At 40.4% G+C, this 16,005-nt stretch overlaps 1 protein-coding gene and 1 pseudogene across 11 annotated transcripts in view; one reads left to right on the plus strand and one right to left on the minus strand.

The window, feature by feature from the left end:
* Utrn (utrophin) overlaps positions 1 to 16,005 on the plus strand; it is a 431,942-nt gene that overhangs the window by 278,127 nt on the left and 137,810 nt on the right. For all 11 annotated transcript variants that reach the window (XM_048354234.1, XM_048354228.1, XM_048354231.1 and 8 more), the window contains one exon: positions 13,537 to 13,709. In XM_048354234.1, coding sequence (XP_048210191.1) covers positions 13,537 to 13,709 — 173 coding nt within the window. The remainder of the gene's footprint in view (positions 1 to 13,536; positions 13,710 to 16,005) is intronic.
* LOC125357367 lies at positions 9,058 to 9,382 on the minus strand (annotated as a pseudogene).

Genomic DNA, 16,005 nt, shown 5'->3' on the forward strand with positions numbered 1-16,005 from the left:
ATTTATGTTTGAGGTGGTAGCTTGAGATTTCTAGGATTGATTGGCTGTTTTGAATTTATCCCATCTCCCCAGGATTAGCAATTTACACACTAAACTGTCAAAATGTCAACTATTTCAAATGTCATCATCTGATTTACTAAGTCTTCTGGTGTGAAATATGGCTTCTACAGGTAGCTTGTGGTATTTTTTTGAGATTACAAGAGATAATGTATCAAAGAAGTACTTGGTTAAAAACAGTATGGAAATGTAAAATATGTTACAGGTTCATATTTTATATATTGACTGAGAGAATATTGTTGTTTATAGTTACAAAATACAAATTCATAGTAAAATGTGGTTACTTTTATAAAGGCAGTTTGCATTTCCCAAGTCTCAGTTTTAATATGTCAGTTATCAAGGAACACATTATTTCTGAATGATACATTAAATAGTTAGCTAGCTAAATGTATAGATTATTTGGGGGCTTTTACAGAAACAAACCACTTGCCCATAATGCTTTCAAAAGGACATCTGGGTATATAGTTGAGTGATTGGTTGTAGGCTTAGCTGAGAGATGCCCTGGGCTTACATATTAGAATGAACCAATGAATGAACTAATGAACTAACTTAACTAACTAAACTATGATTGTTTTCCCAAGCCCATAGAAAGGATGCTGTTACTTTTCCCTCATCTTGATATTTGGGGCACCTCAAATCAAGTAGTATCCTTGTCTTGGTATGAAAACATTCCAAGATGAAGAGCCTACTTTGGAAGGTGATGGTCTTCTAGCCCCCCATGCTTGGCAGGGTTTTTCTTGAATTCCCTCTTCTGATATGTGCATGGAGTTTGGCATGTTTGCACATGTCTCTAATCACAGTCCTCCAGCACCCTGGGTGGTAGCTTGGAAGTTTGCCCAGCTGAGAAGGATTGTTCTTTTCTCCCTCTTCTTTATTTATTTATTATTATTATTATTTTTTTTTTTTGTGGTGGTGGAGGCCTCTGAGATGGCAGTGGTGGTAGCTAGGGATTGGTGGTTTCTTTTGTCTTGTATTTATGTAAAAAGTCTATTTGCTGCTCTTGAAAGGTCTCAGCATGTGTTCCCCCATCCCTCTCCCCCAAGTTCTGACTGACCTGGTCGGTTTCTGTAAGACCTTCCTCCTAACTTTTTGGTAGTTGGTCTTCAAGCCAGTATCTATGCTGTTTAGCTCCAAATTGCAGATTGTGTATTTACTGATGAATTTCTGGATAACCATAAGATAAGCATTGTTTCGAAACCCATAGTATTGGAATCTGTATCTGAATTTGGCGCTCTGAGGTGTAAAACACATTCTTTTGGAAATTCCATAAAACCATTTTGCCCCTAGGGACATATAGGTTTTTAGGAATAAATAATGAAAGTACTTGAAAAACCCTGTTAAATTTTGTATAAATGGCCATATGTAAAACACATGCTATCTAAATGCTGATACAAAAATAAATTGGGTATGATGTAGAAAGAAAATTGTTTTACCAATCCAAAGCAGTCACCACCTGTATACTGTTCCTGATAGGTTTTTACTCTTTCCTGCTATTAAATGGAATCCCTTTCTCCATATGATTAGAGAAGGCTAAGTCTTGACATTTGAGCAATTCAAATAGCCTTTTAGGAGATGAATCATCTATTTTAAGAGATTCCTCCTTCCCTTGTTCTGTGTCCTGATGTGAAAAGTAAACTTAGTTCTATTAAGATGAACATCATTCCATTTGTGATCTGTCACCATTAAAAGCCCTGTATGTTTACCATGAAATGCTGTATACAACTAGAGAAATGCATTTCATATGGACATTCCTGTCATAGTTAGCTTTTATTGGTATACTAAATAGCTATCCAATACAAAAAAAAAAAAGAAAAGAAAAGTCACATTTTGCTTTGGAATCATGACCACATCTCATTACAAAGAATTTATCATTTGCACTATAACATCTTAAATCTTTTGGCATGTGAAATTCTGCATCAGAAAGAAGTAAATTCCCCTCATGAAAACAGACTGAATGACTTTCAGTGGTGTCAGTGAGATCAAAGAACTTTTCTTTAAAGGTATTTTCCTCATCATTTTACCTTTAAATAATAAAAATTAATCATGCCTACTTTCTTTTGTGACTTGTATTGTGTTAGACATCCACTCCCCTTTCTTTTCCTGGGTGGGCCCCAGAAGGGGTGTGTGTGGTGTGTGGTGTGTGTGTGTGTGTGTGTGTGTGTGTGTGTGTGTGTGTGTGTAGCTGTCATCCATTCAGGATTGAGACAATGTAAGCGATACTGTACTGAAGTTTGGGGCTGGGAGGCCTCCAGGAAGTGGGAGTGATCTGCACTTCAAGCTGTGTGAGGGGTGGTGGAAAAGGAGGATGCTGATTAAAATAATAAACAACTGCTGGAGAGAGACTGAGATTACCACATTGCTCTCAGATCAGCCAGGGAAGCTGCAGGGGCTGACTGACTGCTCTCCTCTGTTCAAACCCTACAGGGAAGGATCATGAGATCGGTTGCTGTGAGAACTTTTCTCCAGAAAGATACAGAACAACTTTTTCAACTTTAGATCTGCTGTCTTGACAGCATCCCCATAGGCCCAGGCAGACCTGGGGAAATGGGTAGAAACTAGCTTCGTGGTTACCATAGCAACCGGCCTGCTGGGTGTCTGGCAGGGTGGGAAACCTGTGGAGGTCTCCCTCATGCAATGTTTTGGAATTTCTTTAAGTTTAAGAGGAGGGACACTCTGTGTTGGAACTCTCTAGAAGTCATGCTTTTTAGAAAACTGGCTTTTTACCCAGGACCTTTTTCCCCCCCCTTTTGCTGAAACCAGTCTGAATGGAGGAAGTTGGTAATACTTGGCTCTTTTTTTTTTTCTTTCTTTCTCCTTTTTCTCTTTAAAGTTTCCAGGCTATGGTTGTTTCTTCTTCCCCCCCCCCCCCCCAGCCCCCTGCATGTAATTGAGACCAAATTTTAAGCCTGGACCCAGCAAAGAAAAGTGGTGGCCTGCGGGTCATTAGTGAGGTGAGCAGAAGGGCATCCTGGGATTTCCCAGAGAAAAAGCAGAGCATGCCAGGCTCCCAGCACTCAGCTTCCAGAAAGCACAAGAACAGGTCTGTGCCGGGCGTGCTGCGAAGCCCATGAGAACTCGGACCCACGGTGAGGTGGCTAAGATGTCCCAGCCCAAGCTGCTGTTGCTGCTCATGGACCATAGCTCAAGGGCAAGGCTTGTAAAGGATTTTACAAAGGATTTTAAAGTATAGCCAGAAAAGATACGGCTTTTAGAAGTTGAACGCTGTTGTCCGAAGGAAGTTTGCCAGAAAGATGTAGGCTGCAGGGGCTACTGGAAGATGATTGGTCTGAACTTCAGCTTACGGGAATTGCTGACAAAATTTGAAAAGGTATGCAAGCACAAACTGCAGGAATGTATTTTTCCATCTTTTTTTCTCTTCTCTTTTATTCTCCCCCCCCCTTTCTTCTCTGCTTAAAAATATGCATTTCAGTAGCATCTAACTCTGTGACCTCCTGGGTTCTTAAATGTTGTTTATAAAAACATAAAAGCATACTCAATTTTGATAACCTCTTTGCAATTGTTTTTTTTTTATTGTATTTTATTTAAGGAAAGCAACTCTTTCCTTCAGTCAGGAAGGCCTCTGATGCCTGTCAGTGTTAGAATTCCACCTTAGAAGAGATTGTTTGTAGTTTAAGTCGAGTGGTGATTGAATTGGAACTTATTTGAGGGAGGAAACAAAGCACTAACTAAAGCCAGCAACAAACACTGGGTTTGGATGCCAAAATTCTGACTTCATCAGGTGTGGGTTGTTTTCCAGACCCTGTAGGTTTGTTGATCTCAGGCTACAGTCTGCCTTCCTGCCCGGGCCATCGCAATCCAGTTCTGAACTGGGGGACTAGCTGTACCAGGGTGACAGTGACAGTGATGGCACACCTCAGCTTTCCCTTTTCATCTGAGTGCCGGTCTCCTTTGTGTGCCTGGCAGCACCGTGGGCCTCGGATGCTTCCATTAGCTATTTTTCATTTAGCGCTTCCTTTTCTATAGGAAGACTCCTGGCATATTGCAGGAGTTGTCTCGCCTGCCAAATGCTAAGCTTAGGCTTATGGTTCAACAAAACAGAAAACCTCCGTGTGCCCTGCTAGGGCTCCTGCCCTCCTTGAGCTTTAGATGCCAAGCACCGATCTTCTTTCCATTTCCAGTCCTTAAACCACTAAAAGAGACAGAAGGAGCCCGAGTGCTCTTTCTCTGTGGACGCAAATCAACAAGTTATCCGTTGCTATTCCATGTGCTCTGTGACTTTGCACCGTGAATAACCCTTACCTTGTTGCAAGTACGAATACAGAAGCAAGGTGAAAAATGAATCATTCAAACGACGATGGGCTTTTTCTTATAAAATCGTAATTACCGGGGGGGTGGGGTGGGGAGAAGAGGTGAAACTGTAGCCGTTTGCAAAGTTTTGAATGCCTTTCCGAAGCAATTGCCACCTTTCCTGGCCTCCTGAGGTTGTCAGAAGACCGTGCAGAAATTAGTTACTCCTTGGCTGGTGTTGCCACCTCCCGTGTACTGTGCTCCCCAGCTTGTAAGGCTGTGGATTGTGCTTGTAATACAGTGTGGACTTTGGCCTTTCCCTTGAATAGATTTGTACACATCTGCATTCCTGGGCGCGAAAGATAGTTCACAGTTAACGTACACATTGCTTCAAAAGGGGATTGGAAAGCAAAGGGTTATCTTCCTTCTGGCAGCTGGGGACAGCAGGTGACAAAACTTTATGACCCTAAAGAGGTCTGTTAGCTTGTTTTGGTGTAGATTTGTCCGTTTCTTCCTGAAAAGGGTGTAGGGCATGTGTTACATGAATAATTCATTACTTAGACCCCCTGAGAGGAGGCCATGGTGGGCCGGAGTGTGATGTCGCTATTGTAATTGCTGTTCTTAGTTTTAAAGCTAAGGTCCGTTCCAGAGGCGCGTCACCTGCTGCCTGCAGCTGCCAGCCTCTTCCTTGACAGTTTCAGGTTCTGGCTGTATTCATGTATTTCCTCTGAGCTCCCAAACCTTAAGATCTGCATATTTCTTTTTCTTATTCTAGTATTTTAGATGGACAGTGGAAGAAATCTACTGATTTTATTTGTATGTATCAGTGAAAAGTTTAACTTGAATTTTTTTTGGGGGGGAATTTAGGAGAAATTCAAGGGAACAATCTTGCTGTAATTCAGTCTGAAAGTCCCCATATATGTCTACTTTTATGTGGGGTACCTGTAGTAGATTGTCTTATATGAATGTAATTTTTCTATGATTAAATCTTCAAAAAAATCCTTTGTGTATTTTCACAAACTGGTCTCATACATGGAGTTTATTCTACATTAATTCACGGCCAGGAAGATTGGCGGTGGAATTACTGGGAAGGTCTGACTACCTCTGAGTACTTGATATTCAACTACCTTCTTTTCTCCAACTCTGAATCTAATAACACTGTTTTTAGGGAAAGACCCAGACCTGTTGGTCAAATGGAAAGGCCCCAGGAGATGTTCAGAAGCTGAATGGAGCTGTTTTTTTCATATGCAATTTGAAATCCTATTACTATTTCCTGCCCTCTTAGTTCTGTCTTTTCTTCATAGAGGTGAGTGGTCTGCTTCTAGAGAGACTGCTCTCCACAGAGATGCCATTTTTTCTTCATACCAGTAACTGTTAGGAAAATGGAGAACAGAAAAGGAATAGGCCGGACTCGATCAACAGGAGAGGACTGTTTGTTTATTGCCAGTGAGGGGCACAGGCCTTCCCACAGGCTTGGAGGTTGTGCCAGGGACTGGATTTTGGGGTGGACGTGTATAGGGCTTAACAAGGAAGCAGAAAATAGAAAATGGATTATGGTGTCTTGGGGGCCTGGGGCGATGTTCTAGGTGGAATTCTCCACCTGGAGTGAGGAGCTATTTTCCCCTGGGGACCAAGGGTGGTGTCCTTGGTCCAGCCCAGATTGGAATTACCTGCCTGGGGCCAAGCATGTGGTCAAGCCTGTTTGTGTGCACCTGGTGCCTTGCTTGAACTGGGGGAATAAGGCAGGAATTGCTCCTTCATATTCCATCTTTAGACACATAAAAGGATTGGGCTGAGAGGTGAGAGGCAAATCCTTCAGGAACGATACATGTTCAAGGATGTGATGTTTAGGGTATCACAGATAAAAATTGATTTTTGAAGCCGTTTCAGGCCCAAAGCTAGGAAACTCCAATCTACTGTTGGGACACTGAAGTCTGAATTTTGATATGTATTTGAGGTCATCAACTTTGTAGACCTCCCAGTGATGGTGATAAAGGAGTGATAGAGTGGCATTTAACATTTCTGGATGAAGACAGGGATTCTGCATAACTTCAAGGCCCAAGTTTGTTTGTGGCAGTAAAGGGAAGGGATGGTCTACTTGTGAGTTTTGATCTTAGAGGAATTTAGTGGTTTGGTGATTTTCATTCATATATGGATATTTGGCCCATGATTGGGTGTCTAGTTCCACAGTGTGTGATGCCGGATTGTGGTGTTCAATGTAGGCAGGATGGACAGATTGGACTTCAGTTGGTATACTTCTCTCATCTTCTTGGAAGTTTCTGGAGGAACTCAGAAAATGACCCAGGGGTGACAGCTTACCATCCATCAGGAAGCTCATCAGGAAAGAACCAAGTACACCCCAGAATGGTACCTAGAAAGGAGGAACTTCTTACCATGGGGAGCTTGTGACAGATGTATCTGGAAGTGAACAGGTGCAGAGTCTCTAACGTCGTGATGAGGGGTAAGCAGTTGTGACTATGGGCCTCAGGGTGACAGCCAGAGAGTTCAGATTCCCAGGTGACTAGTGAAGAAATCAGCTCCACCATGGCACCACGCTGAAACCCAGCCTGTGGTTTAGGCTTATTGCTGTTTTTATTTTCATTCATTCTTTTTCTTGTTGAAAGCACTCCATAAAGGGAATCTTGTGGCTTTGGTGTCTTCTGGAGTCCTTTAGATCATGTACTGGCTTCTGTCTTTTGCTTTGTTGTCAAAAAGAATGAGTCCTTGGACAGTCTCAGCTCAGTGACATTTTGAGTGACTGTCTAGTATTTTTGTAGCTACCAGATGATTGATGATCATGGAAGTTTTCTAAAGTTTTGGATTCTGTTTTTGTTTTTTTTTTGGCCAGTCCTGGGCCTTGGACTCAGGGCCTCTGCACTGTCCCTTGCTTCCTTTTGCTCAAAGCTAGCACTCTGCCACTTGAGCCACAGCGCCACTTCTGGCCATTTTCTGTATATGTGGTGCTGGGGAATCGAACCCAGGGCCTCATGTATACGAGGCAAGCTCTCTTGCCACTAGGCCATATTCCCAGCCCTGGATTATTTTTAATTGACAGGTTATGATTTATATCATTACATGGTTCTGTGTGATATTATAGTATTCATTGTGTTACCATCAACTCAGACTAAATTAGGTTACCATCATTTGTTTCTGTGTGGTTAGACCATTCAGAACCCTCCCTTTTAACTATTTTGCATTATATAATACAATACTGTGACTGCTACCACCTCAAAGGTGTTTTTAAAAATTTTTTTTTTTGTATTTGTCTTACATCTGGGTAGTACCATTCTCTTGTTGATTTTTTTTTTTTTTTTTTTGGCCAGTCCTGGGCCTTGGACTCAGGGCCTGAGCACTGTCCCTGGCTTCTTCCCGCTCAAGGCTAGCACTCTGCCACTTGAGCCACAGCGCCGCTTCTGGCCGTTTTCTGCATATGTGGTGCTGGGGAATCGAACCTAGGGCCTCGTGTATCCGAGGCAGGCACTCTTGCCACTAGGCTATATCCCCAGCCCCTCTCTTGTTGATTTTTGAGAAAGTTAGTTGCATAGTGAATATGGAGGGAAATCACTCGTGCATTTCTTTATGACATGTGCTGCTACCTTTAGAACAATTATGGCATTAAAAAGTTATATCGTGTCACTGAGTTTAAAATTGGTAATATTTATATATTTATTTTCTATTTTCTTCCCAATACTGGGAATTGATCTCAGGGCCGCACACTTGCTAGACAGATGCTCTACCACTTGAGCCACGTCTCTAGTCTTTTTGCTTTTTGTCTTTCCTATGGGTCTCATGCTTTGTGTACAGGGTCTTATCCTTTCACTGGGGCCAGCAGCTGACCTTAATTCTTCCACCTTTGCTTTTCAAGTATCTAGGATTATAGGCATGCATTATCTCACTCAGCTTGTTTGTATAGATGGGAATCCTGCTAACTTTTTGCCCAAGTAGCCTAAAGAAATATATATATCTCTAAAATGGATGTGTCTGGTTGAGACACAGTGAAGTACACCTTTCAAGGTATATTTGTTATTTGGCACTTAGTAAATGTTTCTGAAGCTCCAAGTACTCGTCTGAACATAGCATTGGCGTAGACCACAGGAAGAACATCCCTCATTGAGTTTGTAGTCTTCATCAAGGAAGTTTTACATGATGGAACATGAAGAGGAAACGATGAGAGTGAGGGTAGCCCTCGTGAACCTGAGTGTTTGTGAAGTCTATTCCAGGGAAATTATAATTAGCTGAGATTTAAACACGGAATTTAAGATTCAGGAAAGTATGTGTACTGTTACACATGCATGTGTGTTGCCTGTGCTAGGAACTGTTTCTACACAGTTGAGGCATTGTGTGTATCACAATTGGGACATTTAGTAAGGGCTCCTAAGAAACTTGTGTGCACGTGTGGATTAACTCCGTTCATGTGGAGTATACATCCTAGGGAAGTCACCATAGTTTACTTCAGTCTGATTTATTGTGTTTAGAAACACTTGGTATAGAGTGAAGGGGCTAGAACATGTTTTGTTTGTGAAAGATTTCGGTTCATGGCAGTATTCTGTTGACATTGATTGTGTAGTTTGTTTATTGATTCTTGATCATGGCAGATTGTCTTGTTCAAATTGTCTTGAAAATGCAGCAAACAGTGAGTTTATCTACTTAGTACCTAGATGGTTTCTTCTCTATTGTGTTATATGGACTTATAATCATTGGTAATGATTAAAGAGCATTGGTTTCTTTCTTTTTTTTTTTTTTTCAAATGTAAGGTTTCACATATTTATTACTGTGCCCATTCTTAAAGTGACCAAAGAAAAATCAGTTTAAAATGCCCAACTGTCAGTCCAGGCAATATTGATGTTCCAGCTTTACTGGTTCATGGGAGAGCATAAATATGTGGGCATCTGGTGCAATTCCTTACAGACCCAGCTTGGTTCTCCTCCAGTGTACCTGATTTTGTAACCAGTTTTCATCTGAATCCACTGGGGAATGGGGTGATTTTGCTTTTGTTTCTTGACCAGAAACCGCTTGATTCTGAAAGTCTTGTGAGAAGACATGGTTAGAAGCACAGATAGGCGCAGTTACCATGATGAGGAACAAAAGCTGAATGGCGAGCATTGGTTTCTTAATTCATAAAGGCTACTGCCAACCTGATTGTGAAAATGTGATTCTAATGTGGGTCAAAATATGATTCAGTATAATGATGGAAATCTGTAACATTAGTTATTGGGAGAAAATGCAGCACTCTAGAATAGTTAATTGAGAAATTGAATCAGTAAGCATTTGAAATAATTGGTTCATGAATTGCAATTATTCATTACCTCAGAAACCTCACAAATACTAACAGATGACATAACAACCTGTGATATTATATGATTACTATGAGACTTTAAATTAAAAACAAACAACCTTAAACCTCTGGCAATAATTCTGCTGACTGATAATCCTAAACTGACTTTTTTACCCCTCTGAGATCCTGTCTGACTTTTGAAGAACACAGTGGATTTATTTTCCCCAAACGGTTAACTTTGTTTAGTTAGCCAGCACTTTGGGCCTTGGTAGGGAAGTTGTTACTAACCTTCAGGAAAGAGGTCAGGACTTCTTCTGAGAAAACATTGCTGTAGCCATGTAGTATTAGGTAAATACACCCTACAAAAATAAACCCAACGAGTGTCAGTGGGCCCCTGGGAGAGGATGAATCTAGCCTGACACAGTTTAGTTACTGAAAGGTCTTGGTGGTATTCTTCTGAATCTCCACTTCCTGCCACAGAGTTCAAACAGTTCTATTCATTATAATCTGAAGAAGCATTTTTACCTGCATGGTTCAGTTCCTATTTGATTAGGGAACATTGGAAACAAAACGTATATCCTTTCCATCACGCACTCTCTGCAGTTAGAGCTGTCTTGGTTGTATCAGGGAAGAAGTATTCAGTAAAGGGCAACATTGATAATAAAATATCCACTGTTAAGAAGTATATGGTGGATAAGTGAATAAAAGCTTTTGGTTATTTGTGAAATTTCCCCCCAGTCTGGGTAGTAGATATTCCTTGAAGGAAACTCTGTAGCTTTTGTTGCCATATTCTGTATGGCTCTTCTGAAATTTTGCATCTTAAGGTGTTGATGGTGTTTTAGTGAGAGGAAAATAGGAAACCTCTTTTCACTAACACTTGGCAGTTCTTGACCCTCCACGTTATATTGGTGTTACTTAAAGGTCCTTGTGAAGGGAATCCTCAAGACATTTTTCCTGCCCTGTTTTCAGATGTTAGTTCATCTCCTGATAACTTGCTCTGACCCTCCATGCACATGACTGCCTTGTGTTAAATGCTTGGGAGGACATTGCTTTGTGCTTCTAACTGGATTACACTCACGTACTAATTATCAGTAAGCATTTGGTGCTTTTTCTTTTAACCTTTAGAAAGTCTTGTCCCTGGCAAAGGTAAGCACTAGGAAGGCCAAGGCTCCCTGCTATTCAGCAAGAATAAATCTTCTTTTAGGACCCTTTAATTTATTTTTGCATTTTATGCTACATAAGGTCCTGATCTCACACCCTCCTGTGCTGACATCTTGACTTTAAAAGCAGTGCCTTATTACCCAGTCATCTACCAAGGAGTGTGATGCATTAACTGCATTTAATCTTAAATTTCTAATAAAAGCTTAGACAGGACTTTTGCATTACAGGCTTCTAAATGATTTTGTACTCTTTATGTTAGCTTTTTTTTTTTTTGAAGTGAAGAAATTAAACAGAATAATTATTACATTCCCATCCAATTGTTTGCCTATTTTCTTCTGGCATTGAAGTGGCTCATTTTCTAGTCAATCAAGATGAAATTCTTCACACATTTTGTTCCTGCATTTCTTTGTGTATTAATCTACATAGTATCATCTATCTATGCTATTTTACGTTTGATTCACTCTATGTAGCAAACACTATAAGGACATATAAGAAATACTCAGATGATTTTTTTTTTTTTTTTAGGAAGTCTGGGGTATATTTGGCAAACCAAAAAAAAAAAAACCCAAATCTACCAATTGTTAAATAAAGCAAAATAATGTATTCTGTTTTCCTTTTCTTTGGTAACTTTCTGGTTGTTGATTTTCTTCCTGACTCTGTTGAGGATGTTTATGTGTGGAAGGGTTTCCCACACATTAAAAGTTATATTCCACATTGAACATATGAGCCCTCTCCTGGTGTTCCTTAAAGGGAGCTTTAGAGGAATATGTATTGTCATTGGCTGGACTGTTTGAATAGCCCTGCTCGTTTATTCTACTCATCATCTTTGCTGAGTTGGAAAACATCACCTGCCTTGGTTTGATGAAGTACATTTCTTTCATTGTCTTAGCATCCAAACTTCCTAATGCCCAGATATGCCCATGTGAATGAAGCTTTATGAAATGGTATCTCAATGTGCTCAGTTCTGCTTCCCTTGACTGTGGAAGGAAGCAAGTAGCTCCTGTTACATCAGGGTGTTGAGGTATAGGTTGCCTTGTGATTATAGGTGTAGTCCATGGGTGTCTAGGGATATACAGGAAATTTGAGGCCTGGTTCTCTCTGTAACAGAGAGCGAAGCAATGCCTTGTGCATGTGTCACTGAGCTTCCTTGAACTCCAGGCTTTGTGTTCTTGCTTGGCTTTTTTACTCAAATCTAGTGCTCTATCACTTCAGCCAAGCATCCCTGTCTGGCTTCTTGCTGGTTATTTGGAGATAGCTCTTACAGATTTCTCTACCCAGTCTGGCTTTTAACTGAGATCCCTAGATGTCCACTAGGGTTACAGGTATAATCTGCTTCATGGAGCTTCTGGAGAAGATGATGTCCGTATAGTTACATAGCATAGCAAAAATTGCCTTCAGATCCTTTGGTATATGTACCTTGAGATGTTTTAAGTTCACTTCAGGACACAAAAACATAATAATTACATTTTAGGAACAGTGTTTTTTTATATCAAAGAACATTTCAATAATTTTTCCCCACTACTGAGAATTTATTTAAAGCATCCCCCAACCAAAATGTAGAATTTTACTAAGCTTGAGAACGCTTAGGCTGTATCCTGTTTTCTTCCCCTGCTGCCCTTTCCCTATCTGTCTGCACTGCACCAGGATAGAGCTGCCAGTGAAATGCAAAAGATGCAGCAGTGTCCGTTTTTGCCCAGGTGTAAGCCTTCTGTCTGTACAAAGCACCCTTTGCTCCTGAGACTGACTAGGCCTTGCCATGGGGATCAGGTAACCCTAGAGATCCGTGGGCTTCCGGATTTGGAGGATACATATTGTAGTTATTGTTTATCTGGCTCTGTGTTCCTCTCACCCTCTCTCTGCATCTGATCTGGCTCGTGTCAAGCCCGAATCGCAGATCCTATCAGGAAAGATCATAGAGCCCTGACATGCACCACACTTCCTAATCAGAGCATTAGAGGATAGCCAGCTGTTCCACGCAGCCCTCTCACGGGTGTCTCTTGCTCCTGTGTGTCTGTGGCAAGGTGAGGAGCACTTTACTTAGGTGGAAGGCTCTCTACCTTGGTTCTTAATAAAAATCCAGGGATGCTTACCGGAAATCAACATTAAATAAATAGAACACAATCGGAATATTCAGAGACTCCTGTTTACATTTTTGCTATGCTCATTAAGAGTTGGAAAACCTTAAGAAGAAAGAGGCTGTCTTAGTCGATTTGGGCATTCTATAATAGAATACCATGAATAGAGTAACATATGAATGAGAAAATGTTCTTCAAAACTTTAAATCAATTTTATAAGATCGTAAGGGCAAGCTACTAGCAAATATGTTGAAATATTAAGAAAACATTTAAAACGATGTAATATTTTAATAACTGGAGTAAAACTTTATGTGGTCAAGAAAGTTATGCCTATGTATCAAGAGAAGAAAATATTGTTTTAATATTATGCACAATTCAATAATTTGGAAACAACAGTTACATAAAATTTCAAAAATTGCTCATTGAATCGAAACTCCTCACTCACATCTAATTGGTTTATGCATGAAATTTAGATTATAACATGTTCTATACTTAAGAAGTGGAGAATCAATGTATTGAAGAATTCATGACTATAATTTTCAATGTGAGAGTATTGGAAAATCTTGAATTTGTTCTATATCATTTAAGGCAAAATGAAGTATTTTGCTTGAAAGCGCATCTGCAAATATAAAAGAAAAAGGAAGTTCTATACAGAAGCCCATTTCATGTTGACCCTAATCTCAACATTTGTGTTGTCTCTCTGCTTTCTTTTCTCTTCAGGACATCCAGGCGGAAATTGATGCCCATAATGACATATTTAAAAGCATTGATGGAAATAGGCAGAAGATGGTAAAAGCTCTGGGGAATTCTGAAGAGGCTACTATGCTTCAACATCGACTGGATGACATGAACCAGAGATGGAATGACTTGAAAGCGAAGTCTGCTAGCATCAGGTCAGAATCATCAAAGCCAAAAGGAGGGTTCCATTTTGTGTATCTGAAACGGAGAGGGCAGTCCACTACCAGTGCAATTCTCTCTAAAAGTTTAAAGGCAAAGACTATTTTCTTGCAAGTTATAGTTTTAGCACCATTTATGTCCAGTGCTCCCTTCCACTTGCCCCTGACCGTTCCCACATGTTCTTATCATACAGTACATTTCATAAGGCTAATAGCAATAATGTCACCAACACCTGCTCTTTACTGAGTATTTACCTTTGCCACATACTATATTTGGATCTTTACAAGCCTTACTTTATTGTATGCAGTCAGGTGCCACACAGCATTATTTTCATCAATGGCCAATTGCACCTACGGTGGGTGGTCCCATAAAATTATATTGCCCAATATGTCGCAGCCCTCTCAGTTTGTCTAAATCCACTCAGTGATGTTAGCATACTGACAAAAGTGCCTGGTAGTGTGTTTCTCAGAGTGCATTCCTGTTGTTAAGGAACACAGTACTATGTTTGGGTTTGAATCTAGATATTTTTGACTCTTGCTATTGAAATTGCTTTGCTTCATCAGGTTTGGTTTTTTTTTTTTTTTTGCCAGTCCTGGGCCTTGGACTCAGGGCCTGAGCACTGTCCCTGGCTTCTTCCCGCTCAAGGCTAGCACTCTGCCACTTGAGCCACAGCGCCGCTTCTGGCCGTTTTCTGTATATGTGGTGCTGGGGAATCGAACCTAGGGCCTTGTGTATCCGAGGCAGGCACTCTTGCTGCTAGGCTATATCCCCAGCCCCCAGGTTTGTTTTTTAATGTCCAGTTGGAGGATGCCTTCAATGGAATGAAATGTCACTTATGGGCACTAAAATAGGAACCTGAAGGTTCTTGTCTTCATCTGGAGAGAGTAATATTCAGTAACATGAACTTTAGGAAAAGACCTTGGAAAATTATTCAGAGTGACAAAATGATTAATGCTTTTGGGTATGTGGGGAGGTGTCAAATGTATTTTATGATTATATTTAATAGAGGGCAGACAGTCCTTAATTGAGGATAAGTTTAGGGGATACTGACTGAAGAACATGATGTTGAGTGAAAAGTTAAGAGGCATGTTGGAAAGAAGTTCTCCGTCAATTTCTTTTGCTGTATCTTACATTGAAAAGTATAGCTTCTCAAAACCAAGTGACCTTGAGCTTCACTCTTCGGTTTTTACTGTGTATTCTCTAAAGTTAGGCAAATTGCTTAGGCACTCTGAGTCTTAGGTATCAGAAAATAAAGTATTTATTCCTTTACAATTGTTGTAAGGAAAAAAAATGAACTGACTTGATAGTTTCTTAGTCCATGTAGAGCCTGTCCAGTGTAGCATCTAGTTTAGTTTTTTTAGACACAAGATGGGCTCAGAGAAGCTTTCATCTTTTGTGGGGGAGTTATTGACCAAGTGTATGAAGTCCTATATTTTTTTCTAACCTGACAAGAAGGAATTCACAGTACAGTTGCACTGTTATTTTTTTGAAGATAGAGAATGTGATTTTAGAAGTCACTAGACTTTTTCATCGTCAAGACAAATTTATTTAATGTCAGATTACATTAATTAAGTATTTCCCTAGAGTTTAATGACGTCTTAATACGGATTCTTATTAATATACAGTTTCCAAAGCCAGGCATGTTGCCAAACCTACTGACAATGGAGTTCAGAGATAAAATTCTCTCTTCCTTTTTGTTGATGAGCCTCTTAAGAATGCAGGCCATCGTTTTAAAAGTTGTTGGAGGGCTGGGGATATGGCCTAGTGGCAAGAGTGCTTGCCTCGTATACATGAGGCCCTGGGTTCAATTCCCCAGCACCACATATACAGAAAACGGCCAGAAGTGGCGCTGTGGCTCAAGTGGCAGAGTGCTAGCTTGAGCAAAAAGAAGCCAGGGACAGTGTTCAGGCCCTGAGTCCAAGCCCCAGGACTGGCCAAAAAAAAAAAAAAAAAAAGTTGTTGGAGAAAATGAACCTTTCACATCATCCTGTCCATTTAAATTTAGCATGTTTTACAATGTGATTGTTACCACTTTTAACCTTAGTTGATCTTGTTAACTATATTATAAAACTAAAAAGCACCCCCCCAACCCAATAGAGGGATATTCAACTCTCACCTTTCTCATTTCTTTTTCCACTGATGCAGCCCTTCCTGATAAAAATTTTTTACACTGACAGAAATGTTCTCTGTCGGCACTGCTCAGTGGAGTTACCAACCAGCCATGTGTGGCACACTGCGTACTTAAAATGTGCCTGTTGCAACTGATTGAACTGTGTTGCCAACCTTATTAAC

This window comes from Perognathus longimembris, chromosome 9 (genome assembly GCF_023159225.1).
Source record: "Perognathus longimembris pacificus isolate PPM17 chromosome 9, ASM2315922v1, whole genome shotgun sequence".
Taxonomy (NCBI): Eukaryota; Metazoa; Chordata; class Mammalia; order Rodentia; family Heteromyidae; genus Perognathus; species Perognathus longimembris.